Source organism: Microcaecilia unicolor, chromosome 3, assembly GCF_901765095.1.
Source record: "Microcaecilia unicolor chromosome 3, aMicUni1.1, whole genome shotgun sequence".
Lineage (NCBI taxonomy): Eukaryota > Metazoa > Chordata > Amphibia > Gymnophiona > Siphonopidae > Microcaecilia > Microcaecilia unicolor.
In genome coordinates, this window is record NC_044033.1 from 44484336 (window position 1) to 44512236 (window position 27901).

The 27901-nt window shown below is 44.1% G+C and overlaps 1 protein-coding gene across 1 annotated transcript in view; it reads left to right on the plus strand.

Annotated features, from left to right (window-relative positions):
- EML6 (EMAP like 6) overlaps positions 1 to 27901 on the plus strand; it is a 744128-nt gene that overhangs the window by 369096 nt on the left and 347131 nt on the right. The window contains 1 exon segment of the mRNA XM_030195849.1: positions 2296 to 2423. Within this exon segment, the coding sequence (XP_030051709.1) occupies positions 2296 to 2423 (128 nt within the window).

A 27901-nucleotide genomic window follows, 5' to 3' on the forward strand; every position in this document is an offset into this window, starting at 1 on the left:
GAACAGATAAGAAGGATTTATCCATGGAGCGGAGTGCACGGGAAGGGGTGTAGGAAAGGACGAGTGTGGAGAGATACTGGGGAGCAGCAGAGTGAGTACATTTATAGGTTAGTAGAAGAAGTTTCAACAGGATATGAAAACGGATAGGGAACCAGTGAAGCGACTTGAGGAGAGGGGTAGTATGAGTAAAGCGACCCTGGCGGAAGACGAGACGGGCAGGATGCTGGTTATATGTATTTCAAATGTTACCAATATACTTAAAGGGTATAGATGAAAAAAAGCTGACTTTTGCTTTGACAAAATGTTTGTGGCAAGGGAAGAAACCCAGGCTATCTTTGGACATGGTAAGCACCCCAAGAGAGTATGGAGGTTTGGAACTGTTAAATATCAGATCATTAACCATAGCCTGTGCCATGAGACATTTAAACGACTGGTTTAGAAACACTACAGATTTTTCAGCAACAAAAATTGAACTTGAGTTGTTCAGCCCATATCATTTTAGCAGTTTGCTTCATGGATTACAATGCAAAATATCACCAACGTTGGAGATATCTCACATCTTGCCCACCGCTCAGAAGTCCTGGAGGTGGCTATGTAAATTGCATCACTGCTCTTCCAAGGTGACTCCGCTTTTGCCACTGAGAGGAAACCCGGATTTTCCACCAGGCACTCTGTATACTATATTCACTAGATGGATAAAACAAGGAGTCACGTATCTACAACCAATACTTACTGAGAATGGGAGACTACAATCTTATGCACAACTACAAGAACTAAAACTTCTAGGACCCAAGGACCATTTTCACTATTGGCAAATAAAACATTATGTGACCAGTTTGCCTTGGGAGGCACTTGCGGAGGACATTCAGGAAGAACTACCCACAGCTTTGTCCTTGAACTCACAACAGAAGGTGCCATTTTTGTACCACCACAGACATATAAAAGATACCAAGTCGGAATTGGACTATGCTAAGTATGCTAGAGACTGGAGCAAGGACCTATCGGTACAAATCACTCCCAGCATGTTTAAGGAACATGTGTTGACATTAAAACAAGCAACTAAGTGGGCCGTGTATTGGGAGACCCAATACCGGTTCGCCCTGCGGCTTTATATTCCACCCTGGCGGGCATTCCACATGGGCTTGTCTCCTGACGGAGATTGCCTCAAGTGTGGAGAGGGTGGAGCAACTCTGGGGCATATGTTCTGGAGTTGTCCACGAGTTGTGCAGTTCTGGACTAGCCTAGTTGGGCAAATAGCGAGACTGTGGAGGACAAGCTGGACATACTCGCCCAGCCGGAACTCAGCAGGCCGAGACCTAAAGGCTACTCCGACTTTGTGAAAAGAGCCACCATGATGGCAAAGAAAGCTATCTTAATAGACTGGTTGGAGGTAAAAGGACCATCGATTCAGATATGGAGAACTCAGATGATTCTTCTAATGAGGTTGGAGAGACTAGCATGCAAGGAAAAGCCTTGCAAAGATCTTGGAGTCCATTCCTAGACACAATGCCTTCTGAAACAAGAAGCCAATTACTGAATATGTAATTATGTGTCATTGCTGTACACTTAGAATATTAATAACTAGGGGGGTAAGAGATGGGTTGGAGGATAGGGAAGGGAGGGGAGGGGATAAGGTAGGGTAGGGAAGGATGTAAAACGATGGTAGATGTTGTTCTAGTGGAATAAGTTTAACATTGTATTGTTTCATACCATCAATAAAAATGATTTAAACATAAATTAAGGTGCTGTTTTGTATGATAAAATCTAATGGGTTATTATTCAGAAGCACTTATGCAGATAACAGTACATGGTGCCAGATAAATATAGCTTACTGATGCTGTCTGGCAATTTGTTTGAGGTAATATCCATAAAGTGTCACTGAAAATCATTACTGTCCACCCTGGCACTGTGAATCTACTGTGTATTATCTGGATAATGCTAGAGTGATGCATGGGTGAACCCGGCAATTATTCAGATAATGGCAGTGTTCAAACCACTAAATGGATAACTATCTGGATAAAATTTCTGTCCTTGTTTTATCTGGTTAATTACCCAGATAGTGGTCTGAATATTGCTTGCCATTCTACTGGGATATTCAGCACCAGCTGCAATTTGGATACTGGTGCTGAATATACCTTTTTGTTTTTACACTGCAGCTAGAATTTAAAAAACAAAAACAACTACTGAGGCTGAATATCAGCCTCATAATACTTTAGTATGTACAGATACTATGATTTCACCCCCTCCCCCCTATAGATTTTGCAAATAAAACTATCAGACCTCTTTCTTCTTCAGGATTACTTTTGGAAGATAACCCTTCAGTTCGAGCCATCACTTTAGGACATGGGCATATACTGGTGGGAACGAAAAATGGAGAGATACTTGAAATTGAAAAAAGCGGCCCAATGACTTTGCTTGTTCAGGTACAATATCTAAAATTTAAAAGTGAAGAATATTTAATCTGTTTATTGAAATTTGTGTGTGTAAAACAGGATTATGTAAAAATCATTTCTGAAAGGCAGAAAGTTACTTGCAGACTTTAGTTAAAAAACATGACACAACGTTAGCTGTAGAAAAGATAATAAAAGATCACTCATGTTATAGAATACAACAGATATAGATAAGCTATTTTAATTTCTTAAGCAGGCTCAATGGAAGTCAAATAAACATTCATCTTTGCCTTGTAATTGAGTGTTTCAGTTATTATATATATATATATATATATATATATATATATATATATATATATATATATATATATATATACATAGTCTAGGCTACACAAACAAATTTGGAAATTTAATATTTATGTAACACAGATTTAAACCTGCTGAACATATGGATACAGGTTCACTGAAAGCTTATTTCAAGTAAACAGTCTGTTGTTTAGTTGTGTATTTCAACAGCTGTAAGAGAGTTTTCCATTATCAGTTGGCATCCTACTTAGGAAGAAGGGCCTTTCTTGGGATTAGAAGAAACCAATACTAACTTTTATATGCTTACAGTCGATTACGTTTATTTCCCTACTATGGGCCTTATCACGAAACACCTAGCCACTCGCCTGGGGTTACCCCGTGACCATTTAGAGGGTCTATCCCCAGCACAGCTCAAGTCTGCCCACACCTGCCACTTGTGCTTTACACTAGCACCCTCCTCCCACCGACTGGGTCACAATCGCCTCTGGGCGAGTCTCCCATTCTCCAATTATTCCCAGTGATTTCTAGATTACTGAAGCCACACTCCCAGTGGTCCCACAGTTCACAGAAAGCACAGACCCAACACACAAACCACCAGGATTCTTTATCAGTCCAGACAGAGAGGCAATAAACTAAATATTTATTGTCTTTTAAAAATCAAACAGTGGAACAAAATAATGCAATTAGCACTGAAATATGGATCAATTATAACACTAACTAAACATTTGCATACCATGCTTGGAACAAACTCCCTGAGCCCATACGCCGGGCCCCCTCCCTACAAATCTTCAAATCATTGCTCAAAGCCCACCTCTTCAATGTCGCCTTCGGCACCTAATCACTTCATCTCTTCTCAGGAAATCTCATCTATCCCAACTTGACATTTCGTCTTTTAGAATGTAAGCTCTTCTGAGCAGGGACCGTCCTTATTCGTTAATTTGTACAGCGCTGCGTAACCCTTGTAGCGCTCTAGAAATGTTAAGTAGTAGTAGATTAGGACAATATAATTCACCAAGCCTCAGCAAAGAGATCTGTCTCTCTTTTCTCCCTGGCTAAGACTGAAGCAACAGCCAGCAACAACTGCTGGGTAATTTCAAACTCCAGGCCAATCAGAGCCCAGTCAACAAGTTTTAAAAATATACTGCTCACAGTACTGTAGATTCACTTCTTCACTAAGTGAAACTAAAAGAGGGCATGCACTTTTCTATAACAGCTTTAACATAAAACATGTATCACCTGCTGGCCAAACTAGAGAAATGTACTTCGAGAGGGAGGTGTGACAGGTGATTTAAACAGCCTGGACTGCGGCCTCCACAGACCACTGATTTTGTCTTGATAGTCCAGTGTCAGGATGGTTCTGGCTCTTTCTTTCTGGAGAGGCCATTGGCTTTGTCACATTCATTTTCCTTCTGGTGCTTACAACAGAAGTTTTTACCACACTCAGTACATGCTAGCAGTTTTAATCCTGTATACTTAAATTTCTGAATAGTGAAGAGTATCATCAGAAGCTTTTACCACACTCAGCACATGTGAATAGCTTTGCTCCTGTGTGCTTTGTTAGATGTGATTTATGAATAAAGTTTTTCCTATATTCAGTGCATGTAAATGGTTTGTTCCCTGAAGGGATTCTGTGCTTCTTTGACAATACTTTCCGGTAACTGAAACTTTTGTTACACTCCGTACGTGAAACTGGTTTCTCTTCTGGGTGAAATTTTGCATTTCTTGTGGAGCTTTCTTCCTGGTCGAAGCTATTGTTATAACCAGGACATGAAGATATTCTGTTGTCAGTGTTTCTGTAATGTTTACTTTATTGCTACAGTTTTTCCCATCCTATATAATAATTTGCACCTCCAACATTGTACGTCTGGATGCCTGGGTTCGTAACATCCATTCCCACTCATTGCCTCGCACTTTCGTCAAAACGTAATGACGTTAGAGGGCGGAACAATGAGGGGGAAGGGAATGCTGGAGGCGAGATGATGTCAGGAGGAGAGAATCGCGGGACATCGAGGGGAGGGAGGGAGGAAGGGCAGGGCAGAGGAGAATTGATGGACATGGATGGGATGGGAGGACAGTACAGGAGAGAATTGCGAGAGATGGATGATAGGGCAGGGAAGAGGAGAAATGAAAAGAGCCCTTAGATCACAAAGAGTAGTTAATGCAAACGTCTTTTTATCATCGGGCTCAGGGCAATAGTAATAATAATGTCTCTCACAGTGTTCCTATCTCTGTGTTGAAGATAGTGATAATGTCTCTGCCAGGCTCACTGTCTCTGTGCTTGGGGCACAGATGTCTCTCCAAGGCTCACCTGTCTCTATGCTTGAGGAAGTGATAATGACTCTACCGAGGCTCCCTGTCCCTGTGCATTGATAATGTCTCTCTGGGGCTCCCTGTCACTGTGCTCAGGGCAGTAATAATGTCTTTCCCTGAATCCCTGTTGGTGTGCTAAAGGCAGTGATAACGTGTCTCGACAACAGGAAGAAAAATAATTTCATTTTCATTTTAGTGATTGGGATATGTCAATTTTGGAAACAGCAAACCCATAGGTACAATTTGTGCAGCCAGCTGACATCAGGGGAGGTTAGCAACACACACAACAAGACAGCCAGTGAAGTAAGGGTGAGGGGGGTGCATGCGCCACGGCATAGGCTTACCTTGCTCGTCCATCGCCATGGTAAAATCAGAATGGCCACGAGGCAGCAACTAGCAGAAAAAAACTGCTCATTGACGTCAACAGTCCAGCGCCGGTACAACTGCATCGTAATCAGCATTGTGGTGGGAAGCGGGCGAGCACAGTATTCGCCACAGAACTCCCCGCTGACATCCCGACTCCTGCGCCGAACGGACTCTATTTTACCCACTCCGTCTCTCTCCCTGTCTCACAGGGATTCATACACTTTCTCTTACACTCTCTGTCTCTCACACACACACACTCAGGCTGGGGGGGGGGGAGGGGAAGATAATAGGTTTCCACTCGGTCTCTCTCCCTGTCTCACAGGAATTCATACACTCTGTCTCACACACACTCTCTCTCACACTCTCTGTCTCTCTCTCTCTGTCACACACGCACACACTCAGGCTGGCACGGGGGTCACACATACTCACACTGTCTCTCACAGGGATTCATACACTCTATCTATCACACTATTTCTCACACTCTCTCTCTGTCACACACACACTCTCTCTCTCAGACACACAGTCTTTCAAACACACACACTCTCTCTCACACTCTCTCACACTATTTCTCTCTCTCACACACACTCTCTCTCTAACACACACTGTCTCACATACACACTGTCTCACACACTCTCTGTCTCTCACACACTCTCTCTCTGTCACAGACACACTCACACACACACTCTCACACTCACACACACTCTCTCAGACACACACTTTATCTCACACACACACTCTGTCTCACACTCTGTCTCTCTGTCTTACTCTCTCTGACACACACACTCACACACACGTACACTCTCACACACACTCTGTCTCACACACGCACACTCTCACACGCTCTCTTATTTCTCGAACACACTTTCTCTCTCATACACTCTCTACCTCATACATACACACTCTATCTCAAACACACACACACACTCTGTCTCTCACACTCTCTATCTCACTCTATGTTTCTCACACTCTCTCTCTCACTCTGTCTCTCACACACACTCTCTGTCACACATACACTCACACACTCACTCTTTCTCTCACACTCACTCTCTCACACTCACTCTGTATCTCTCACTATCTCTGTCTCTACTACACACTCTCTATCACTCTCTCTCTGACACACACACTCGCACACAGGCGAATCGCAGGATATAGATGGCATGGAAGGCAAGAGAAGGAGACGACATAGGAGAAGAACACTGACTGCTGAGGAGCAGGCTGCAGCTAAACGGAAAAGAGCTGAAGCACAATGAAAAAGGCGTGCAGCTCTGAGTGAAGATGAAAAGGCACGTGAAAGTCAACAAGTGTTACGTCTGTGCTCACCTCGCCCTCTGGTGGCCAGAACCGGTGGCTGCTGTGGACCGTCACCCGTTCCAGATTTCAGTCCGGTCCGGATCTTCCGGGCTGCCAGTTGCTTTCTTGGATTGAACCTACACAGCACCCGTTGTTTCCTGGTGATTGTTGCAGCTGAGCTTCAGGTGCTGCTGGGCTTATTAGCCATTCTGAAACCTTGCTGCTTTGCCTTTGCATTGCGTCTAAGGCCCTGGTATTTTGGTGCTTGTTGCACTTCAGCCTGACTTTGTTTCCTTGCTCTTGTTCTTGCCTGAAGCCTTGCCTGTTCTAGTTAGTCTATGTTTAGTTTAGGGTATTGCTTGTTTACTGTATTGCTTGTTTCCCAGTCCTGTGTCTTGTTTGTATGTCTTTGTCTAGTTCTGGGTTTATCTGTGTTTGTTCCCTGCTTCAGTGGCTGCTTGCAGCTTTCAGTTCAGTCTCCTGTCTAGCTGTGTTTGTTCCCTGTTTCAGTGGCTGCTAGCAGCTTTCAGTCCTGGCCTTTAGCCTATCCTTTCCCTGCCTTGCTGTCCCTGTGCTGCCTAGCTGTTATCCAGTCCTGCCCTGTCCTGTAAGTCCTGCCAGCCACCTGAAGCCTTGAGCTCAACTTTTGGTGAAAAGTGGCCAGGTACAGGTGAAGCCTAACTGTTTGTCAGAGATCTGCCCTGTCTCTAGCGTTGGGTGGTTTTGCCTGCCACTGCCGCTCCTCGGCAGTGGCCCAAGGGCTCACAAACCCAGTTTCCAGCTTTGTAATCCTGACAACAAGTCACTGCAAGGAAGAGGTCCAGGATACAAAAGATGACTGATGAGGAAAGTGCAAGGAACAGACAAAGAAACGCCGATGTAGAAAGGCACAGAATTGCTAAAATGATGAACGAACAGAGAAAAACACACAGAACAAAGCGCACTGGTATACAGCACAAAAGATTAGAAAAAATGACAGATGAACAAAGAGCGACAAATAGAAAAAGGAGAGCATATTTAGAACGGGAAAGAATTAAACAAATGACAGAGAAACAAAGACAAACAACCAGGCAAAGACAAAAAGATTTAGAACAGCAAAGACTTGCACAAATGACAGATAAGCAATGAAGAGCGACTACACAAAATGTAACAGCTACAGCACAATACAGAACTACAAACACAGGAATTGCAATAACAGACTGTCTCAATGAGAAAGAAACTCAATACTATAGTTGTGGTCCAGTGAACGCAGTCTGTACATTTTGCATTGCAAAACATTTTCACAATGAAACACCTTCTCACAACCTATTTACACAATGCTGTAGTAAGGGCAAAGTACAACTTCCAAGAATTAGGTACAATGAATTAATACAACAGCTTCTCTCCACGGAACATGAATATAATTTTTTACAAAACATTAGGTCCATTAATAGTTCATTAGCTTTTGCCTCCATAGGAGCTAACATTGCACCACCACCCAGATATGGCCCTTGTTGTTTAAGAATTAATGGTACTGTTTGCCATAGAAGAGCAGCACTACATCCTCTAAATGGCAATCAGAGACAATTTGCACATTTATATATTCTTGATCCAGATGAAGCAGCTGTTCAGAGACTACAAATCTCACTGAATGCCCACATCAACCATACATTAATGAGACAATTAAGCAATTTTATGGCACGTGAAAATCCATTTGCAGACACATGCAAGATGCTGTACGAAGTAGAAAATGAATGCATATGTGAAGCTCAACGACGAAGAATAGAACCTCCAACAGTTTCAATGGCCATTGTTCAAGATCGCAAAAACGATCCAAGACGATACAATGCCCCTAGAGCCAATGAGGTGGCTTTCATTTTTCAAAATACAGATGGGGAACCACCCTTACATAGAGATCTAATAATATACTGCCGAAACAAGCCAAATGAAGAGAACAAAACTGAGATAATCAGTGTGTTGGACCCCAATCTAGAACCAGTGGCATAGCCAAGGGTGGGCTTGGGTGGGCCCAGGCCCACCCACTTTGAGCTCAGGCCCACCAGTAGCAGCACACCTATGATGTGGCCAGCAGAGATTCCCGAGCTGAAAACTCCCAACAACTGTCCCTTCTGCATACCTTATAAATAGCAGATCTTCGCTTGCAGGAAGCTGTGACTGATACATACTGCTTACACCGGCCCCACAGCCTTCCCTCTGACATATTCCCACCTATGCGAAAACAGGAAGCTGTATCAGTGGGAAGGATGTGGGGCCTACATGAGTAGTGTGTATTAGTTGCTCACTGCCGGTGAAAATCTGAAATTTAAAAGGTGTGCAGGAGAGGGGGGATATTTGAGAGACCATATGGCATGCAGGCGAGAGAAGAGACCAAATCACCTATGGGATGGGGTGGGATTCTTCTGCCCACCCATTTTGGGTCCAGGCCCACCCAAAATTGGGTGTCTAGCTACGCCCCTGTCTAGAACCAATGGTATATCCATTACTCTTTCCAAATGGAGATCAGAGCTGGGGGATACAAATTCCTTTGTCTAAACAACCAAAATATATAATGCACCTGCGTTGCAAAGCAAAGAACACAAGAGTAAGAGTTACGCAAATGCAGTACTATGGGTACAGTTTGGCAATAAGAGATGAATTCAATCCTTTTCTTAGTGCAGGAAAGCTAGCACAACAATATTTTGTTGATGCATATATTAAAACTGAGGCAAACAGACTAAATTATGTTCGACAAAATCAAAAACTCTTAAGAGTTGAAAAATACTCCAAGTTAATGGACCACCTTGCAAGTGAAGCTGCAAATGGAGGAATTGCATCTGGCCAGGCATTTATTTTACCATCATCATTTGCTGGCAGCCTAAGAAATATGCATCAAAGTTATCAGGATGCAATGGCAATAGTTCGCAAATATGGCAAGCCAGATCTGTTCATTACTATGACCTGCAACCCAAGATGGGAAGAAATGACTCAAAATCTAAAAAAAGGTCAGGCACCAGAGTTTTGACCTGACTTATTGGCAAGGGTGTTTCATTTAAAACTAAAAGAGTTACTACACAACATATATGCAAAAAACACATACTTGGTGTGCCTCTTGCAAAAATTAATGTCATTGAATTTCAAAAGCGTGGTTTAGCTCACGCTCATATATTAATTATCTAGAAAGAGGAACATAAGCCGAAAAGAAAGGAAATAATTGACCAAATCGTATGCGCTGAAATTCCTGAAATAAACAACTTTCCACATCTGCATGCAATAGTTTCTAAACTTATGATACATGGCCCATGCAGTGACCATAACTTAAATTTTCCCTGCATGCTTAATGGGAAGTGCTCTAAACAGTTTCCAAAACCCTTCCAGAATGAAACTATTGAGAACTATGATGGATATCCTAAATACCACAGAAGGGATAAAGGCGTAGGTACAATCTTAAATGGAAAATTCATTAATAACACTTGGGTAGTCCCTTATAAACCTTTCTTACTTTTAAAGTACAATTCCCATATAAATGTAGAAGTATGTGCATCTATTAAAAGTGTCAAGTACCTCTTTAAATATGTCTATAAAGGACACGATTGTGCCAATGTGGTTATTACAGAGCACCAAACTTTACAACATGATGAGATTAAAATGTTTACTGACTCTAGATATGTTAGTGCTCCTGAAGCTGCATGGCGATTAAACGGCTTTGAAATGCATCACCAATCACATACTATCCAGAGATTGGAAGTACACTTACCAGATCAACAAAGCATTGTTTTTCATCCTCACTAAGTTGAGGCTACAGAACAAGGGACACCACTTTAACAGGGTGGCTTAAACTTAATGCAGAAGATAATCCTACAAAGACCGTTTTGTATGTAGATATTCCTATGTACTATACTTTTGACAAAACAGAACGAAAGTGGAAACGTAGAAAAGCAAGACATGACAAAACAATTGGGAGAATGTATGCAGTTAATTTTGCAGCAGACCCTAAGCGTTACTGTTTAAGGCTAATTCTACTACACCAACCAGGCGCTAAGTCATTTGAAGACTTAAAAACAGTTGCAAGCCAAGAAAATGGGGCTCATTGATGATGAAGATCTGTGGGAAAACACCTTAGACAATGCAGTCACATACAGCATGCCTCAGGAAATCAGACACCTTTTTGCATACATTTGTGTTATTTCCGTAACATCAAATTCGTTACAAATTTTCCAAAAATACAAACTTACTATGATACAAGATTTTCAACACATCCATGGTTGCCAAGGTGATTTCTGTTTGTGAACAATTGTGCCTTCAGAAAATCCAGGATGTTCTGACTACATATGGCAAAAAACTTGAACACTTTGGTTTACCAACAATCATCCAGAGAATAGAAGATCTTAAACTTGCCTTCAATATTGCAGATGAAAACCGTAAAGCTCAACAAATGCTTGAACACCTAAATGATAAGCAAAGGGAAGCATTTTATACTATACTTTCTGCCTGCAATACAAAAAACATGACCCACATGTGCTTCTTCCTAGACGGTCCTGGTGGAAGTGGAAAAACGTATACGAATAACACTATCCTGAGCAACACCCGAGGAGATGGAGGAATTGCACTACCTGTTGCTTCTACAGGAATTGCTGCAAACCTCCTTCCAGGAGGACAAACCTATCATTCACAGTTTAAGTTACCTGTTCCTCTACTGAAAATGTCAACATCAAGTATCAGATTAACATCAAACGATGCTTCCGTCATTAGAGATGCTAAAATCCTTATTTGAGATGAATCAACTATGGCACCCAGTATAGCACTTACTGTTGTAGATAGACTCCTCAAAGACATCATGAACAATCAGAAACCATTTGGCGGGAAAGTTATTCTTCTTGGTGGAGATTTTCGACAAACTCTACCAGTGGTACCACACGGTGATCGAGCTCAAATTATTGAAGCAACCATTAAGTTAAATCAACTATGGAAAAAATTTGAAATACTAAAATTAAACAACAATTTCCGCTCTGTAGACCCAGATTTCAACAACTGGCTTATTACTTTAGCTGATGGAAATCTTCCATGTCCAGACAGTTTCAAAGATGTTATCGAAATCCCATAGAAGCACATTTGTGATGGTGATATAGTTAATGCCATTTTTGGTCAAAAAATTACCGCAGATACTGTTTTTAACTTTGCTAAAAAGGCTATTCTTTGCCCCAAAAATGCACATGTAGACAAGATAAATGAGGCCGTTCTAAATATTTTAGAAGGTGAGACAGTTACTTATTTAAGTTTGGACTCCATTCATGACTCCAATGATGAGGAACATCAGCTACAGTGGGGGAAATAAGTATTTGATCCCTTGCTGATTTTGTAAGTTTGCCCACTGACAAAGACATGAGCAGCCCATAATTGAAGGGTAGGTTATTGGTAACAGTGAGAGATAGCACATCACAAATTAAATCCGGAAAATCACATTGTGGAAAGTATATGAATTTATTTGCATTCTGCAGAGGGAAATAAGTATTTAATCCCTCTGGCAAACAAGACCTAATACTTGGTGGCAAAACCCTTGTTGGCAAGCACAGCGGTCAGACGTCTTCTGTAGTTGATGATGAGGTTTGCACACATGTCAGGAGGAATTTTGGTCCACTCCTCTTTGCAGATCATCTCTAAATCATTAAGAGTTCTGGGCTGTCGCTTGGCAACTCGCATCTTCAGCTCCCTCCATAAGTTTTCAATGGGATTAAGGTCTGGTGACTGGCTAGGCCACTCCATGACCCTAATGTGCTTCTTCCTGAGCCACTCCTTTGTTGCCTTGGCTGTATGTTTTGGGTCATTGTCGTGCTGGAAGACCCAGCCACGACCCATTTTTAAGGCCCTGGCGGAGGGAAGGAGGTTGTCACTCAGAATTGTACGGTACATGGCCCCATCCATTCTCCCATTGATGCGGTGAAGTAGTCCTGTGCCCTTAGCAGAGAAACACCCCCAAAACATAACATTTCCACCTCCATGCTTGACAGTGGGGACGGTGTTCTTTGGGTCATAGGCAGCATTTCTCTTCCTCCAAACACGGCGAGTTGAGTTCATGCCAAAGAGCTCAATTTTTGTCTCATCTGACCACAGCACCTTCTCCCAATCACTCTCGGCATCATCCAGGTGTTCACTGGCAAACTTCAGACGGGCCGTCACATGTGCCTTCCGGAGCAGGGGGACCTTGCGGGCACTGCAGGATTGCAATCCGTTATGTCGTAATGTGTTACCAATGGTTTTCGTGGTGACAGTGGTCCCAGCTGCCTTGAGATCATTGACAAGTTCCCCCCTTGTAGTTGTAGGCTGATTTCTAACCTTCCTCATGATCAAGGATACCCCACGAGGTGAGATTTTGCGTGGAGCCCCAGATCTTTGTCGATTGACAGTCATTTTGTACTTCTTTCATTTTCTTACTATGGCACCAACAGTTGTCTCCTTCTCGCCCAGTGTCTTACTGATGGTTTTGTAGCCCATTCCAGCCTTGTGCAGGTGTATGATCTTGTCCCTGACATCCTTAGACAGCTCCTTGCTCTTGGCCATTTTGTAGAGGTTAGAGTCTGACTGATTCACTGAGTCTGTGGACAGGTGTCTTTCATACAGGTGACCATTGCCGACAGCTGTCTGTCATGCAGGTAACGAGTTGATTTGGAGCATCTACCTGGTCTGTAGGGGCCAGATCTCTTACTGGTTGGTGGGGGATCAAATACTTATTTCCCTCTGCAGAATGCAAATAAATTCATATACTTTCCACAATGTGATTTTCCGGATTTAATTTGTGATGTGCTATCTCTCACTGTTACCAATAACCTACCCTTCAATTATGGGCTGCTCATGTCTTTGTCAGTGGGCAAACTTACAAAATCAGCAAGGGATCAAATACTTATTTCCCCCACTGTATATCCTATAGAATTCCTTCATGAACAAACTCCAACTGGCATTCCTTGCCATAAACTGCATTTAAAAATTGGAGCCATAATTATCCTACTCAGGAATTTAAATACCAGGAGAGGTTTCGGTAACGGAACTCAGTTAATAGTCAAGTAATCACTGGGTCAACTGCAGGGAGTACTGTTTTTATACCACGTATTGAACTAGCACCATCTAACACTGACCTCCCATTTACATTACATAGAAAACAATTTCCTGTGAAATTGGCTTTTGCAATGACAATTAACAAGTCACAAGGACAAACATTTCAAAAAGTTGGCATTTTCCTACCAGAACCAGTGTTTACACATGGCCAACTGTATGTAGCATTTTCATTAGTTCGAAAGTCTTCTGATGCAATTGTAAAAGTCCTGAGCAAGGAAAGCTTTTCCCTCATTGTAACAAAGTTTTCACTAAAAATATTGTTTATAAAGAAATCTTGCCAATGTAAACAACCATTATATTTCTAATAAAACTTTTACAATTTCTGCATACTCTTTATCTTTTAAAAAATACTATAAATAAAAATCACAAAAAAAGAAAGATTACAACAAAAACAAAACATAGATAAAACAATCCGTATCTCATACCCCTGGAGCACATTACTCATTATACACCCTTCCCAATTATTACTTATCATGACAGAACATTTCTCCTAACGGTTCTCTTAAAAACATAATCACCATTACATGATAACCTTGCTAGCGCCCGTTTCATTTGTGTGAAAAACGGACCTTTTTTACTAGTATTCTATACTTTTACATAGTCCAGTTTCTTTACTATTTTTCCGGTGTTGCATTAGCTCCTTTTTCATACTGAAATCTTTCTTATACTTAGAGCATGTAAAATGTGTCTCTATGTTTGTGCAGCGCTGCGTATGCCTTGTAGCGCTATAGAAATGCTAAATAGTAGTAGTAGTAGTAGTAGTCTTTTACACGTTTTTCCTATTTCTAGTTCTACTTTTTGACTGAAGGTTTTTTTCATAGTGTGTACATTTAAATAGTCTCTGTTCACTGTCAAATCCCTCTGGTAATGTCTCTGCTAAGAGGTCAGGTATGGGCTCACTGTTCTGACACTTCTGGTAGACTGCACACAGCTAGTACCATGGTTGTGCGATTTGCATAGGCTTTATACTTACATTAAAAGTACGCTGCTTTCTGTCTTGAGAGTCCATAGATATAACATTGTTTGTATCATTCAGGCGCCTTATGACCTTGTAAGGTCCCACCCAATTAACTTGACGTTTATTCTGACGAACTGGGACTAAAACAAGTACCTGCTGGCTCTCATAAAACTCTTTACTTCTAACTACATCTAAGGGCTCCGACCCCTTTCAACAGGAGTCCCACTCCTCACACAAGCCTGCACATTTTGACCACTCAGTGGCTATTATATCATATGGTACTGCATCCCATCCTGGAATTTCAACAACACTCTCCTCTTTATTCTTTCTTTTTTTTTTTTTTTTTGCTTAAAAAGTTCCATTCTCCTCTACAAATCCTGCTGCAGCACCACCTTGTGTATTGCTGTGGTATTGCAGCCTGCTGACTTTAATCACCACAGACTGCTTAGAAAATAAAATACTACAGATTCTTTTAGATTTGTATTGGGTAGATAAAACTCTTTATTTGCACTTTAATTGGAGAGTGTATAAGTCTTTATTGTTCCAACTACACAATGATTAAGAAATACACATACTAATCGAGTACATTACTCAAGGAAGGCTATAGGAAAGTAAAATAAGAAAGGTGTGTGTATATATATATTACTCACAACATCACTGGTCAGGAATTATATCATTCAGGCCATTATCTCATCAGCTGGGAGGCCCGTTGCAGCAAAAGCCCGAAGTCTCCATATGACCAGTCACAAGACTTTTCTGCACGATGCGTCTATCCACAGATGAGCCTCAAAGCTCTGCTGCAACAAGCCCCCTTTTTATTAAGCTAAAACTTATCCAGGAATGTACATGAGGACTCAGTCACACGCTGTTACGTCTGTGCTCACCTCGCCCTCTGGTGGCCAGAACCGGTGGCTGCTATGAACTTCTATAGACTGTCTTGCTGTTCCTGCCCGTTCCAGACTTTAGCTCAGTCCAGTCCAGATCTTCCAGGCTGCCAGACTTACTCTTCTTGTTTGCCCCTGATCAGCACCCGTAGCTGCCTGGTGATTGCTGCAGCTGAAGCCTCAGCTGCTGCTGGGCTTATTAGCCATTCTGAAATCTCTCTGCTTGCCTTTGCATTGCGTCTAAGGCCCTGGTATGTTGGTGCTTTTGCACTTCAGTCTGAGTTTACTTCCTTGCTCTAGTTCTTGCCTGAAGTCTTGCCTGTTCTAGTTAGTCTATGTTTAGTTTAGGGTATTGCTTGTTTACTGTGTTGCTTGTTTCCCAGTCTTGTGTCTTGTTTGTATGTCTTTGTGTAGTTCTGGGTTTATCTGTGTTTGTTCCCTGCGTCAGTGGCTGCTTGCAGCTTTCAGTTCAGTCTCCTGTCTAGCTGTGTTTATTCCCTGTTTCAGTGGCTGCTAGCAGCTTTCAGTCCTGTCCTTTAGCCTATCCTTTCCCTGCCTTGCTGTCCCTGTGCTGCCTAGCTGTTTTCCAGTCCTGCCCTGCCCAGTAAGTCCTGCCACCACCTAAAGCCTGGAGCTCAACTCTTGGTGAAAAGTGGCCAGGTGCAGGTGAAGCCTAACTGTTTGTCAGAGATCTGCTCTGTCTCTAGCGTTGGGTGGTTTTGCCTGCCACTGCCGCTCCTCGGCAGTGGCCCAAGGGCTCACAAACCCAGTTTCCAGCTTTGAAAACGTGACACACGCTCTCAGTTCAGGTAAACAAACCACTGGCCAGGTGGCTTATCTCCCGAACCTCAAGCATACCCCGCCTCCCTCCTGCACAAGCTGGCTTCAGAGACATTCCAACCTGTTTTTGAGATGTGCCTTATCTCATACATTGTTCTTGAGATGTGCTTTACATTCCAGCCTGTTCTTTGAGATATACAAGGAAAGTCACTTTTGGTCAAAGACAGAAGATTTTAAAAATGTATTATCGGTCAAAGCAAGACAGAAAAGCAATCCTTACTATTTTCCATCACAGCATGCCAGATAAAGGAACTGATTATACTACGGAACATGTTGTCTTCCTGCCTTTTTAGCTGTAACAAGAAATAATTTATATTTGGGGATATCTAGAGCACTCACTAATATTTATAATTTTTAAGATATACATATATATATACATATATATATATATATATATATATACATATATAGAATAATTCTTCACCAGTTGCCCTATAAGGCAACAAGATTCACAATTGCAATGAATTAAATATTATCTCTATTGAAATGTAGTATCCTGCGCAGCAAGATTTAAAAGCGTGTACACAGGACACAAAAGACCATCTATTTAGTTTCAGAAAAGGTTTATTTAATATACAAATCATGTAAATAATATTGCAAGCGAGAGGTAGTTCTTTTCTTACAGAGAATCTGTGCTTAAAGTAAGGTAAATATGAATTATTAGTTACTTACAAGTCCTTGTTACAAAGGTGAGTGATGAGCACATGGTCACAGGAGAGAAGGGTAGAGCTGTAGGTCCCCAGAGTAGCAGATCCCAAGAAGAAGAGCTCCCAAGAGAGCGAGCTGGGCTGTTTCCAGGCCTTTTATAATGTTCCCTGAGTCCTGGATATTGAAGTTTGCAGAGGATCTTGGGTATTGTAGTTTGCAAGGGGTCACATGCCATCAGCCCTTTGTCTTCACATGTGCTGAAGTCTTATCTGAAGGGGGGGGGGGGGGAGCAGAGTCCTCTGTGGCAAGTGGTTTATGGCTTCCTGTTTATTCTTTCATTCTGAGTCAATAGCTGGAGTTACACCTTCCCAGACCCTCTGTCTGCTGGTGGAGATGTCTTTGTGATCCTTAAAGTACCCACCCAGCCAAGCTTTTATTAACAGTCCTTCAAGTGGGAGGGGGAGAGGAAGTTTGAAGACTTCTGAAGTAGTGCCTTTTGACCTTTTAAATGTTCCCAAAGGGAGGGGGAAGAGGGTCTTTAAATGAAAGCCAGTTTCAATACGTTTTTAAAGCTGTACAAATATATTGGTATATATATTTGTATCTGATCCAACACAACATCATGCTACATATATTTCAATAATCCTGACAATTAAACTGATACCATTACATTCCCTCTCTTGGTTCTAAGCGACAATATTAACATAATATTTGGAGCGAAGAACCATAAAATAAAGTAAAAAGCTAAAAACTCTGACTCTAACCTAGTACAGTAGCATAATTTCAAAAAGAACAGCAGCAAAGATATTGGACTATTTACATTGGTGTGTATATTGGGAGAAGTAAGTCTTTTGATAGTGGACAGTGAACAGACTGGATGGACCGTGCAGGTCTTTTCCTGCCTTCATCTACTATGTCACGTCACTATGAATCTTGGAATATGACACTTATTAGGAATTTTGACTGCTATAAGCAAAAGACTCATCATTATTACCTTTGTTTGCTCTTACTCATGCCTTACATTTAGGTAGCCAGGTTAAGCTTTCTGTGGTCATCTAGCATCAGTTTCATTAGGCTTCTATTCAGTCAGGTGGCAGAGTCTGGCTTTGCTCTGGTTTAAAATAGGCCTGCAATTCACACTTTACATGACTTCAACCACACAAGTGTCATTTTGCTCAACCCCCAGAGACCAGCTCTTTTTTGTACCTGTTCAGGGGCATAGGCTGCTCCCAAGTTTATGCCATAGGATATCTTACCCAGTATGCTAGCCAAATCAATAGCATGAGAGTGCGCAATTGATCAATTTATACCACCGTAATGGGATGGACCAATCTATTCAGTCATTATTCTCAGCATTTGACATTCCAAGGAAAATATTCCATGAGTGTTTCCTGACACTGTGAATGTTTCCCTATAATCTCTATTTCAGAAGCTACTGATATATTCATAGCAGTAATATCTAAGGGAATAGGCAGTAGTTCAGGAGTGTGTATGGAAAGATCATTGGAAACATACTGCAGCATTGGTCTGTAATTACTAAAATCAGATCCTGTAATTTTAGTGACATCACATAGACACAGATTCAAACCTTCACTTACAGTACATCACTGGCAATAAAAGGACAGATAGTTCTAATACATAAACAAGAATGGTAATATGGAACTACTATACTACTGTTGTCATCAGAAATATGAAAGGCACAGTTATGTAATTATCATAATAATTTTCTAGGTTACTATTACACACAAAATTATTATTCCTATCAATCCTATACCACAATATCTACTTAATCATTGACCAAATAAGCAAAAACAGAGTCATGGTATAGTACCATGAAATACTTTTCAGAGAGAAACCTTTTATGGGTGATGAGTGTGGTAAAAGGTTACAATATTTATCTGCTTTAGCAGTGTTCAATGAAGTAATTTAATAGACAATACTCATGTGTTTAAAGTTGTAAACAATTTAGAAAAGATATGTTAATTGTGCTTTGCACACAGCCAATATTTCATTCCAGAGAGAGACGTTGTGTACGTACTGGCTGTGATATAGAATAAACTAAAAAGGTCAGAAACATTCCCTGTACTGATTGTATCTGATAGGTCATATAAAGAGAAACCTTTGTTCATAATTTTAAATATACACATATGAATATATAACCTTAGATAGCAATTAGTAGAACTTATTATATGTGAGCCATAGCTTGGATAATAGTGAACATGTTTTTCTTTTCTATAGCTTGCCTGCCAGTGAAAATGGTCTCTTTTTTTCTTTTTTGGAAAAGGACATGGTACAATGTGAACTAATGGAAAGGCTGTTAGTAGGGAAGGTCTATGAAGGTTTGTGTATAGTATCTTGGGTGCCCTATAACATAAAACAAACATATGAATATGGAGACCACATGACAAACAAACAAAGAGCTCTATTAGGCCTTTAGGTCTCCGATCGTCCATTCCAGATCCAGGATTGAGCTTAACCTGCAAAAAAGCACAAGAAACACAAAAGCAGGTATGCGGAATCCAACCTGGATTCCCAAAGCAGTTTCATTCATTTAGAAGTACTTCTTATGCGCAAAATAAGTGAAAACTAGCAAAATTATACATGGTACTATCTCATAAGTAGAATAGGATCACTATCTCATAAGTAGAAAGAGCACAGATCTGTTTATTTTAAAATGTAGGAGAGGCACAGATCTGTTTATTTAGAAAGGTATCTGAGATAGCCATGTATATATCAATTTCTAGCACTATAAAAATATTAGTATCTCATAAGTAGAAACTCGAACTCTGAAAAAGAAAGAAAAAGACACTTTCACATTATTTTAGCAGGTCACATGGCTGGTTCTGGTGGGGGATTCCCTCTCTTGCTTCACAGTTCCTTCCCAGGATTTTAGATCACGGCACGCGAGCTTGCATATAGCTAGGCTTTAGTTTCACTCTACAAAAATAAGCATATCTTGTTAATTCACATTAAAGCACAATATTAGGTTTCAGCTCCAGTGGGAGTTACTTATTAGAGAAATTTTTAAACATACACATTTTAAATCTTTAGCTCAAGTGGGAGAGACATTTTACAGAGAGACATTTCTAAATCTTACTTATTGCAGAGAGACATAATTAAATCTTACACATTCAAAAGAACAATAGAAGCTACATTTTAAATCCTTAACAGTGTTACAAAAAGGTTCATAGCGAAACCTTTTCTATATTCCTGTTCAACCTATACCAAAAATCAGCCACCTGGATCCCACTGCCATCTGCAGAGTGGGTTATGCTATGGAGAAGTCCAGTCCAGGCTGGACGTGTCTCCTCATGTCTCATTGAAATACATTTCAGGGAGGCCTGAGAATATGTCAGTGTCTAGCACGGTAGGACCTGAAGTTATAGGTTTCTGCTTATCTGGGGGCAGATTTCTCTTGTTGTAAAAGTTCTGGGTAGCTATCTGTAAGGCCCTTGCTGTAATGACACCAGTGGGTTTGTTTTCCCAATATGTAATATTCTCACCATGAGATTTTAAAATGTCACATGCTTGCTTGCGGTTTTCAGTATCTACATGTTGAGGAGCTGATTCTTTTATTAGAGGTCCCCTTCTATGGGAGCTTAGATCAGAATGCAGCCCAGGTGGTGCATCTGTGTGTTGAGGAGCTGAATATCTAATTGGTGGCTTACTTTTATGAATACTTGAATTAGACTGCAGAACAGGTTGCTGATCTATGTACTGAGGAGCTGAATACTTAATTGAAGGCTCACCTTTATGAGTGCCTAAATCAGAATGCAGAACAGGCTGTGTTCCTATGCACTGGGGTTTTGGATGCTGTGAGGGGGCCTGGGGACTGATCGTTTGGGTGAGTCCTCCCGCTAGATGTCTAGACTCGGATACTTTTACCACGGCTGAAACAGGCATGGCTGTAGCTGTGTTTGGCTCTGGAGGGGCACATGGGAGACCCGTAATGGCTGAAACCTGCATGCGAGCATCCTGTAATTTTTGTCTTAAGGTTTCTATCTCCTTGTGACACTGTGCATGGTCAGTATTCTCACCTATAGGGGGCGTCTGCAGTGTTAATTCTCTGATTAAATGCTTCAAGCCTGGTACCTGGCTGGCCTGCATTTCGAAAGCTAAAATTTGTGTCTGCATTTTAGTCTCCTGTGCTGCCTGCCGTTGTACCTGTTGCCTAAGGGAATTTAATTGATAATTTAAGCAACTAGCCATTGTGATTAGAAAATCCTTTTCTGTGTATCTGCATGCATTCTTTATCTTTGGTTAGTAACTTCTTTTCCTCAAAATAAGTTCCAAAATCGGTTTTTATCTTATGCCAGAGCATGACTAAAGATTTGATTATAAAGTACATAAGTGCATAAGTACCTAGATATTGCCACCATACTGGCAAAGACCAAACATCTATCCAGTACTGCATTCTAAATACCTTATCAATTTATCAATTGGAAATTTAATTAATGAAACCTGATACTCAGTTCTCTATTATAACAGCAAAATACAAAAATATAATTTAAGAACACAGTTACCTTACTTGCACAGTATCTCTGCCCACATTCTCCACAATTTAAAATGTAACAAGAAATAATTTATACTTGGGGATATCTAGAGCACTCACTAATATTTATAAGTTTTAAGATATATATATAATTCTCCACCAGTTGCCCTATAAGGCAACAAGATTCACAATTGCAATGAATTAAATATTATCTCTATTGAAATGCAGCATCCTGCGCTGCAAGATTTAAAAGCGTGTACACAGGACACAAAAGACCATCTATTTAGTTTCAGAAAAGGTTTATTTAATATACAAATCATGTAAATAATATTGCAAGCGAGAGGTAGTTCTTTTCTTACAGAGAATCTGTGCTTAAAGTAAGGTAAATATGAATTATTAGTTACTTACAAGTCCTTGTTACAAAGGTGAGTGATGAGCACATGGTCACAGGAGAGAAGGGTAGAGCTGTAGGTCCCCAGAGCAGCAGATCCCAAGAAGAAGAGCTCCCAAGAGAGCGAGCTGGGCTGTTTCCAGGCCTTTTATAATGTTCCCTGAGTCCTGGATATTGAAGTTTGCAGAGGATCTTGGGTATTGTAGTTTGCAAGGGGTCACATGCCATCAGCCCTTTGTCTTCACATGTGCTGAAGTCTTATCTGAAGGGGGGGAGCACTGAGTCCTCTGTGGCAAGTGGTTTATGGCTTCCTGTTTATTCTTTCATTCTGAGTCAATAGCTGGAGTTACACCTTCCCAGACCCTCTGTCTGCTGGTGGAGATGTCTTTGTGATCCTTAAAGTACCCACCCAGCCAAGCTTTTATTAACAGTCCTTCAAGTGGGAGGGGGAGAGGAAGTTTGAAGACTTCTGAAGTAGTGCCTTTTGACCTTTTAAATGTTCCCAAAGGGAGGGGGAAGAGGGTCTTTAAATGAAAGCCAGTTTCTGCTGCAGTTTCAATACGTTTTTAAAGCTGTACAAATATATTGGTATATATATATTTCTCCGAGGACAAGCAGGCTGCTTGTTCTCACTGATGGGTTGACGTCCTCGGCAGCCCCCTCCATCGGAAAGTTTACTAGCAAAGGCCTTTGCTAGTCCTCGCGTGCCCATGCGCACCGCGCATGCGCGGCCGTCTTCCCGCCCGAAACCGTCTTCTTTCGTCCGCACTCGGTACGGTTGTGTTACGCCGTTCGTGCCCCAGAGAGTCGACCTCGCGCGTCCTTTTCGACGTGTTTTTGTCCTTTTTTTTCCTTGAAAAAGTTCGGGAAGCGCTCCGGTAGTGTTCCGGAAGACCCTTTCGGGTTTTCTGCCCTTCCCTTATTTCTCAGTTTTTGCCCCGTAAGTTTTCTTTCATTGTCGGGGTAGGCCTCTTTTGGCCTCGGTCGAGATTTTTCTCCCTCTAAATTTTGGTGCTTTAATTTTCGCCATTTCGGCTTTTGATTTTGCCGGCGTGATTTTTCCGCCCATGACATCGAAGCCTTCCAGCGGCTTCAAGAAGTGCACCCAGTGCGCCCGGGTAATCTCGCTCACTGATAGGCACTCTGCGTGTCTTCAGTGTCTAGGGGCCCAGCACCGCCCTCAGAACTGCAGTCTGGGTTCCCTGTTACAAAGGCGGACTCAGGTAGCGAGATTAGCCCAGTGGAACGTTTTGTTCTCGGGCTCTTCGTCGGCATCGGCACCGGAGGCATCGAATGCATCGACGTCGTCAGCGTCCGGACCATCTTCCTTGGCTGCCGCTCCATCGACTGCATCGAGGCATCGGACCTCTGCATCGGCGCCGAGGCATCGGGCGACTGTATCGACGTCGGTGGTACCGAGACTTCGTCTGCTGATGTCGTCGGACGGAGGTGCATCGTCAGGAGTGCAGGTGAGGGCTGTCCATTCCCCTGCTGGTGGCGGTGAGCCTTCGGGTGGGTCTCCTCCTACCCTGAGGGCTCCTGCGGTACAGCCCCCCCGGGATCGACCCTCTTCGGTCTCAGCCCCGAGGAAGCGACGGATGGATTCTATGTCCTCCTCGTCGGTGCCGGGGAGCTCCGGTGACATGCTTCGGAAGAAGTCGAAGAAGCATCGACACCGGTCTCCTCCCCATGTCGGCACCGAGAGCTCTGGGTCGCCGAGGGATTCGGCACCCAGCAGGCATCGGCACCGAGAGGACCGCTCACCCTCTGTTCAGGAGGTGTCGATGCGCTCCACTCTGGACAGCCCGGAACAGCCTCCTCGCCCGGAACAGGTTCTGACGTCGACGCCTGCATCGGCCTCTCAGCCTTTCTCTGCAGCCGCTCTAAACGAGAGCCTCCGGGCCGTTCTCCCAGAGATTCTGGGAGAGCTGTTGCGCCCTACCCCTCCGGTACCGGCGGTGCTTGCGCCTCCGGTACCGTCGAGCGTGGCGCCGGCTGGCCCATCGCCCAGGTTGAGGTCCCCGACGTCGGTACCGCGTGCGGTGCCGACCGCGGCCACCTCCCAGGAAGGCTCCCCGACTACGTCGGCGGAGGGAGCTTCGCCGATGCGGGCGAGGGAGTCTACCTCTCGACGCCCCCACCGTGGACGGGGTTCCACCGAGTCGAGCAGGGCGAGGTTGCAGACACAGGTTCGTGAACTTGTGTCTGACACCGAGGGTGAGGCCTCGTGGGAGGAAGAGGAGGACCCCAGATATTTCTCTGACGAGGAGTCTGAGGGTCTTCCTTCTGATCCCACTCCCTCTCCTGAGAGACAGCTTTCTCCTCCCGAGAGTCTGTCTTTTGCTTCCTTTGTCCGGGAGATGTCTACGGCCATCCCCTTCCCGGTGGTTGTGGAGGACGAGCCCAGGGCTGAAATGTTTGTGCTCCTGGACTATCCTTCTCCACCTAAGGAAGCGTCCACTGTTCCCTTGCACCATGTCCTGAAAAAGACATTGCTTGCGAACTGGACCAAGCCACTAAGTAATCCCCACATTCCCAAGAAGATTGAGTCCCAGTACCGGATCCATGGGGACCCAGAGCTGATGCGCACTCAGTTGCCTCATGACTCTGGAGTTGTGGATCTGGCCCTAAAGAAGGCTAAGAGTTCTAGGGAGCATGCTTCGGCGCCCCCGGGCAAAGACCCTAGAACCTTAGACTCCTTTGGGAGGAAGGCCTACCATTCTTCTATGCTCGTGGCCAAGATCCAGTCTTACCAGCTCTACACGAGCATACACATGCGGAACAATGTGCGGCAGTTGGCGGGCTTGGTTGATGCTCTTCCCCCTGAGCAAGCCAAGCCTTTTCAGGAGGTGGTCAGGCAGCTGAAGGCGTGCAGAAAATTCCTGGCCAGAGGAGTTTGACACTTTTGATGTTGCGTCCAGGGCCGCTGCTCAAGGTGTGGTGATGCGCAGGCTCTCATGGCTGCGTGCCGCCGACCTGGAGAATAGACTCCAGCAGCGGATTGCGGACTCGCCTTGCCGTGCGGACAACATTTTTGGAGAAAAAGTCGAGCAGGTGGTAGAGTCTCTCCACCAGCGGGACACCGCATTCGACAAGTTCTCCCGCCGGCAGTCTTCAGCCTCTACCTCTACAGGTAGACGATTTTTCGGGGGAAGGAAGACTGGTCCCTATGCTTCTGGTAAGCGTAGGTACAATCCTCCTTCCCGACAGCCTGCGGCCCAGGCTAAGCCCCAGCGCGCTCGCTCTCGTCAGCAGCGTGCGCCTCAGCAAGGCCCCGCGGCTCCCCAGCAAAAGCAAGGGGCGAGCTTTTGACTGGCTCCAGCAGAGCATAGCCGACATCCAAGTGTCAGTGCCGGGCGACCTGCCGGTCGGGGGGAAGTTGAAAGCTTTTCACCAAAGGTGGCCTCTCATAACCTCCGATCAGTGGGTTCTGCAAATAGTCCGGCAAGGATACACCCTCAATTTGGCCTCAAAACCTCCAAATTGTCCACCGGGAGCTCAATCCTACAGCTTCCAGCACAAGCAGGTACTTGCAGAGGAACTCTCCGCCCTTCTCAGCGCCAATGCGGTCGAGCCCGTGCCATCCGGGCAAGAAGGGCTGGGATTCTATTCCAGGTACTTCCTTGTAGAAAAGAAAACAGGGGGGATGCGTCCCATCCTAGACCTAAGGGCCCTGAACAAATATCTCGTAAAAGAAAAGTTCAGGATGCTTTCCCTGGGCACCCTTCTCCCCATGATTCAGCAAAACGATTGGCTATGCTCTCTGGACTTGAAGGATGCCTACACACACATCCCGATACTGCCAGCTCACAGACAGTATCTGCGATTTCAGTTGGGCACACGCCACTTCCAGTACTGTGTGCTACCCTTTGGGCTCGCCTCTGCGCCCAGGGTGTTCACAAAGTGCCTAGCTGTGGTAGCAGCGGCACTTCGCAGGCTGGGGGTGCACGTGTTCCCATATCTCGACGATTGGCTGGTGAAGAACACATCCGAGGCAGGAGCCCTGCAGTCCATGCAGATGACTATTCGCCTCCTGGAGCTACTGGGGTTTGTGATAAATTATCCAAAGTCCCATCTTCTCCCAGTGCAGAAACTCGAATTCATAGGAGCTCTGCTGGATTCTCGGACGGCTCGCGCCTATCTCCCAGAGACGAGGGCCAACAACTTGTTGTCCCTCGTCTCGCGGGTGCGAGTGTCCCAGCAGATCACAGCTCGGCAGATGTTGAGATTGCTGGGCCACATGGCCTCCACAGTTCATGTGACTCCCGTCTTCACATGAGATCTGCTCAATGGACCCTAGCCTCCCAGTGGTATCAGGCTGCTGGGGGTCTAGAAGACGTGATCCACCTGTCCACGAGTTTTCTCGAATCCCTGTATTGGTGGACAATCTGGTCCAATTTGACTCTGGGACGTCCTTTCCAAATTCCTCAGCCACAAAAAGTGCTGACAACGGATGCGTCTCTCCTGGGATGGGGAGCTCATGTCGATGGGCTTCACACCCAAGGAAGCTGGTCCCTCCAGGAACGTGGTCTACAGATCAATCTCCTGGAGTTGCGAGCGATCTGGAACGCTCTGAAGGCTTTCAGAGATCGGCTGTCCCATCAAATTATCCAAATTCAGACAGACAACCAGGTTGCCATGTACTATGTCAACAAGCAGTGGGGCACCGGATCTCGCCCCCTGTGTCAGGAAGCCGTCAGCATGTGGCTCTGGGCTCGCCGTCTCGGCATGGTGCTCCAAGCCACATATCTGGCAGGCGTAAACAACAGTCTGGCCGACAGACTGAGCCGGATTATGCAACCTCACGAGTGGTCGCTCAACTCCAGAGTGGTGCGCCAGATCTTCCAAGCGTGGGGCACCCCCTTGGTGGATCTCTTCGCATCTCGAGTGAACCACAAAGTCCCTCAGTTCTGTTCCAGGCTTCAGGCCCCCGGCAGACTTGCATCGGATGCCTTCCTCCTGGATTGGGGGGAGGGCCTGCTGTATGCTTATCCTCCCATTCCTCTGGTGGGGAAGACTTTGTTGAAACTCAAGCAAGACCGAGGCACCATGATTCTGATTGCTCCTTTTTGGCCGCGTCAGATCTGGTTCCCTCTTCTTCTGGAGTTATCCTCCGAAGAACCGTGGAGATTGGAGTGTTTTCCGACCCTCATCACGCAGGACGAAGGGGCTCTTCTGCATCCCAGCCTCCGGTCCCTGGCTCTCACGGCCTGGATGTTGAGAGCGTAGACTTTGCCTCTTTGGGTCTGTCAGAGGGTGTCTCCCGCTTCTTGCTTGCTTCCAGGAAAGATTCCACTAAGAGGAGTTACTTCTTTCTATGGAGGAGGTTTGCCGTCTGGTGTGACAGCAAGGCCCTAGCTCCTCGCTCTTGTCCTACACAGACCCTGCTTGAATACCTTCTGCACTTGTCTGAGTCTGGTCTCAAGACCAACTCTGTAAGAGTTCACCTTAGCGCAATCAGTGCATACCATTACCATGTGGAAGGTAAGCCGATCTCAGGACAGCCTTTAGTTGTTCGCTTCATGAGAGGTTTGCTTTTGTCAAAGCCCCCTGTCAAGCCTCCTACAGTGTCATGGGATCTCAATGTCGTTCTCACCCAGCTGATGAAACCTCCTTTTGAGCCACTGAATTCCTGCCATCTGAAGTACTTGACCTGGAAGGTCATTTTCTTGGTGGCAGTTACTTCAGCTCGTAGAGTCAGTGAGCTTCAGGCCCTGGTAGCCCAGGCCCCTTACACCAAATTTCATCATAACAGAGTAGTCCTCCGCACTCACCCTAAGTTCTTGCCAAAGGTCGTGTCGGAGTTCCATCTGAACCAGTCAATTGTCTTGCCAACATTCTTTCCCCGTCCTCATTCCTGCCCTGCTGAACGTCAGCTGCACACTTTGGACTGCAAGAGAGCATTGGCCTTCTACCTGGAGCGGACACAGCCCCACAGAC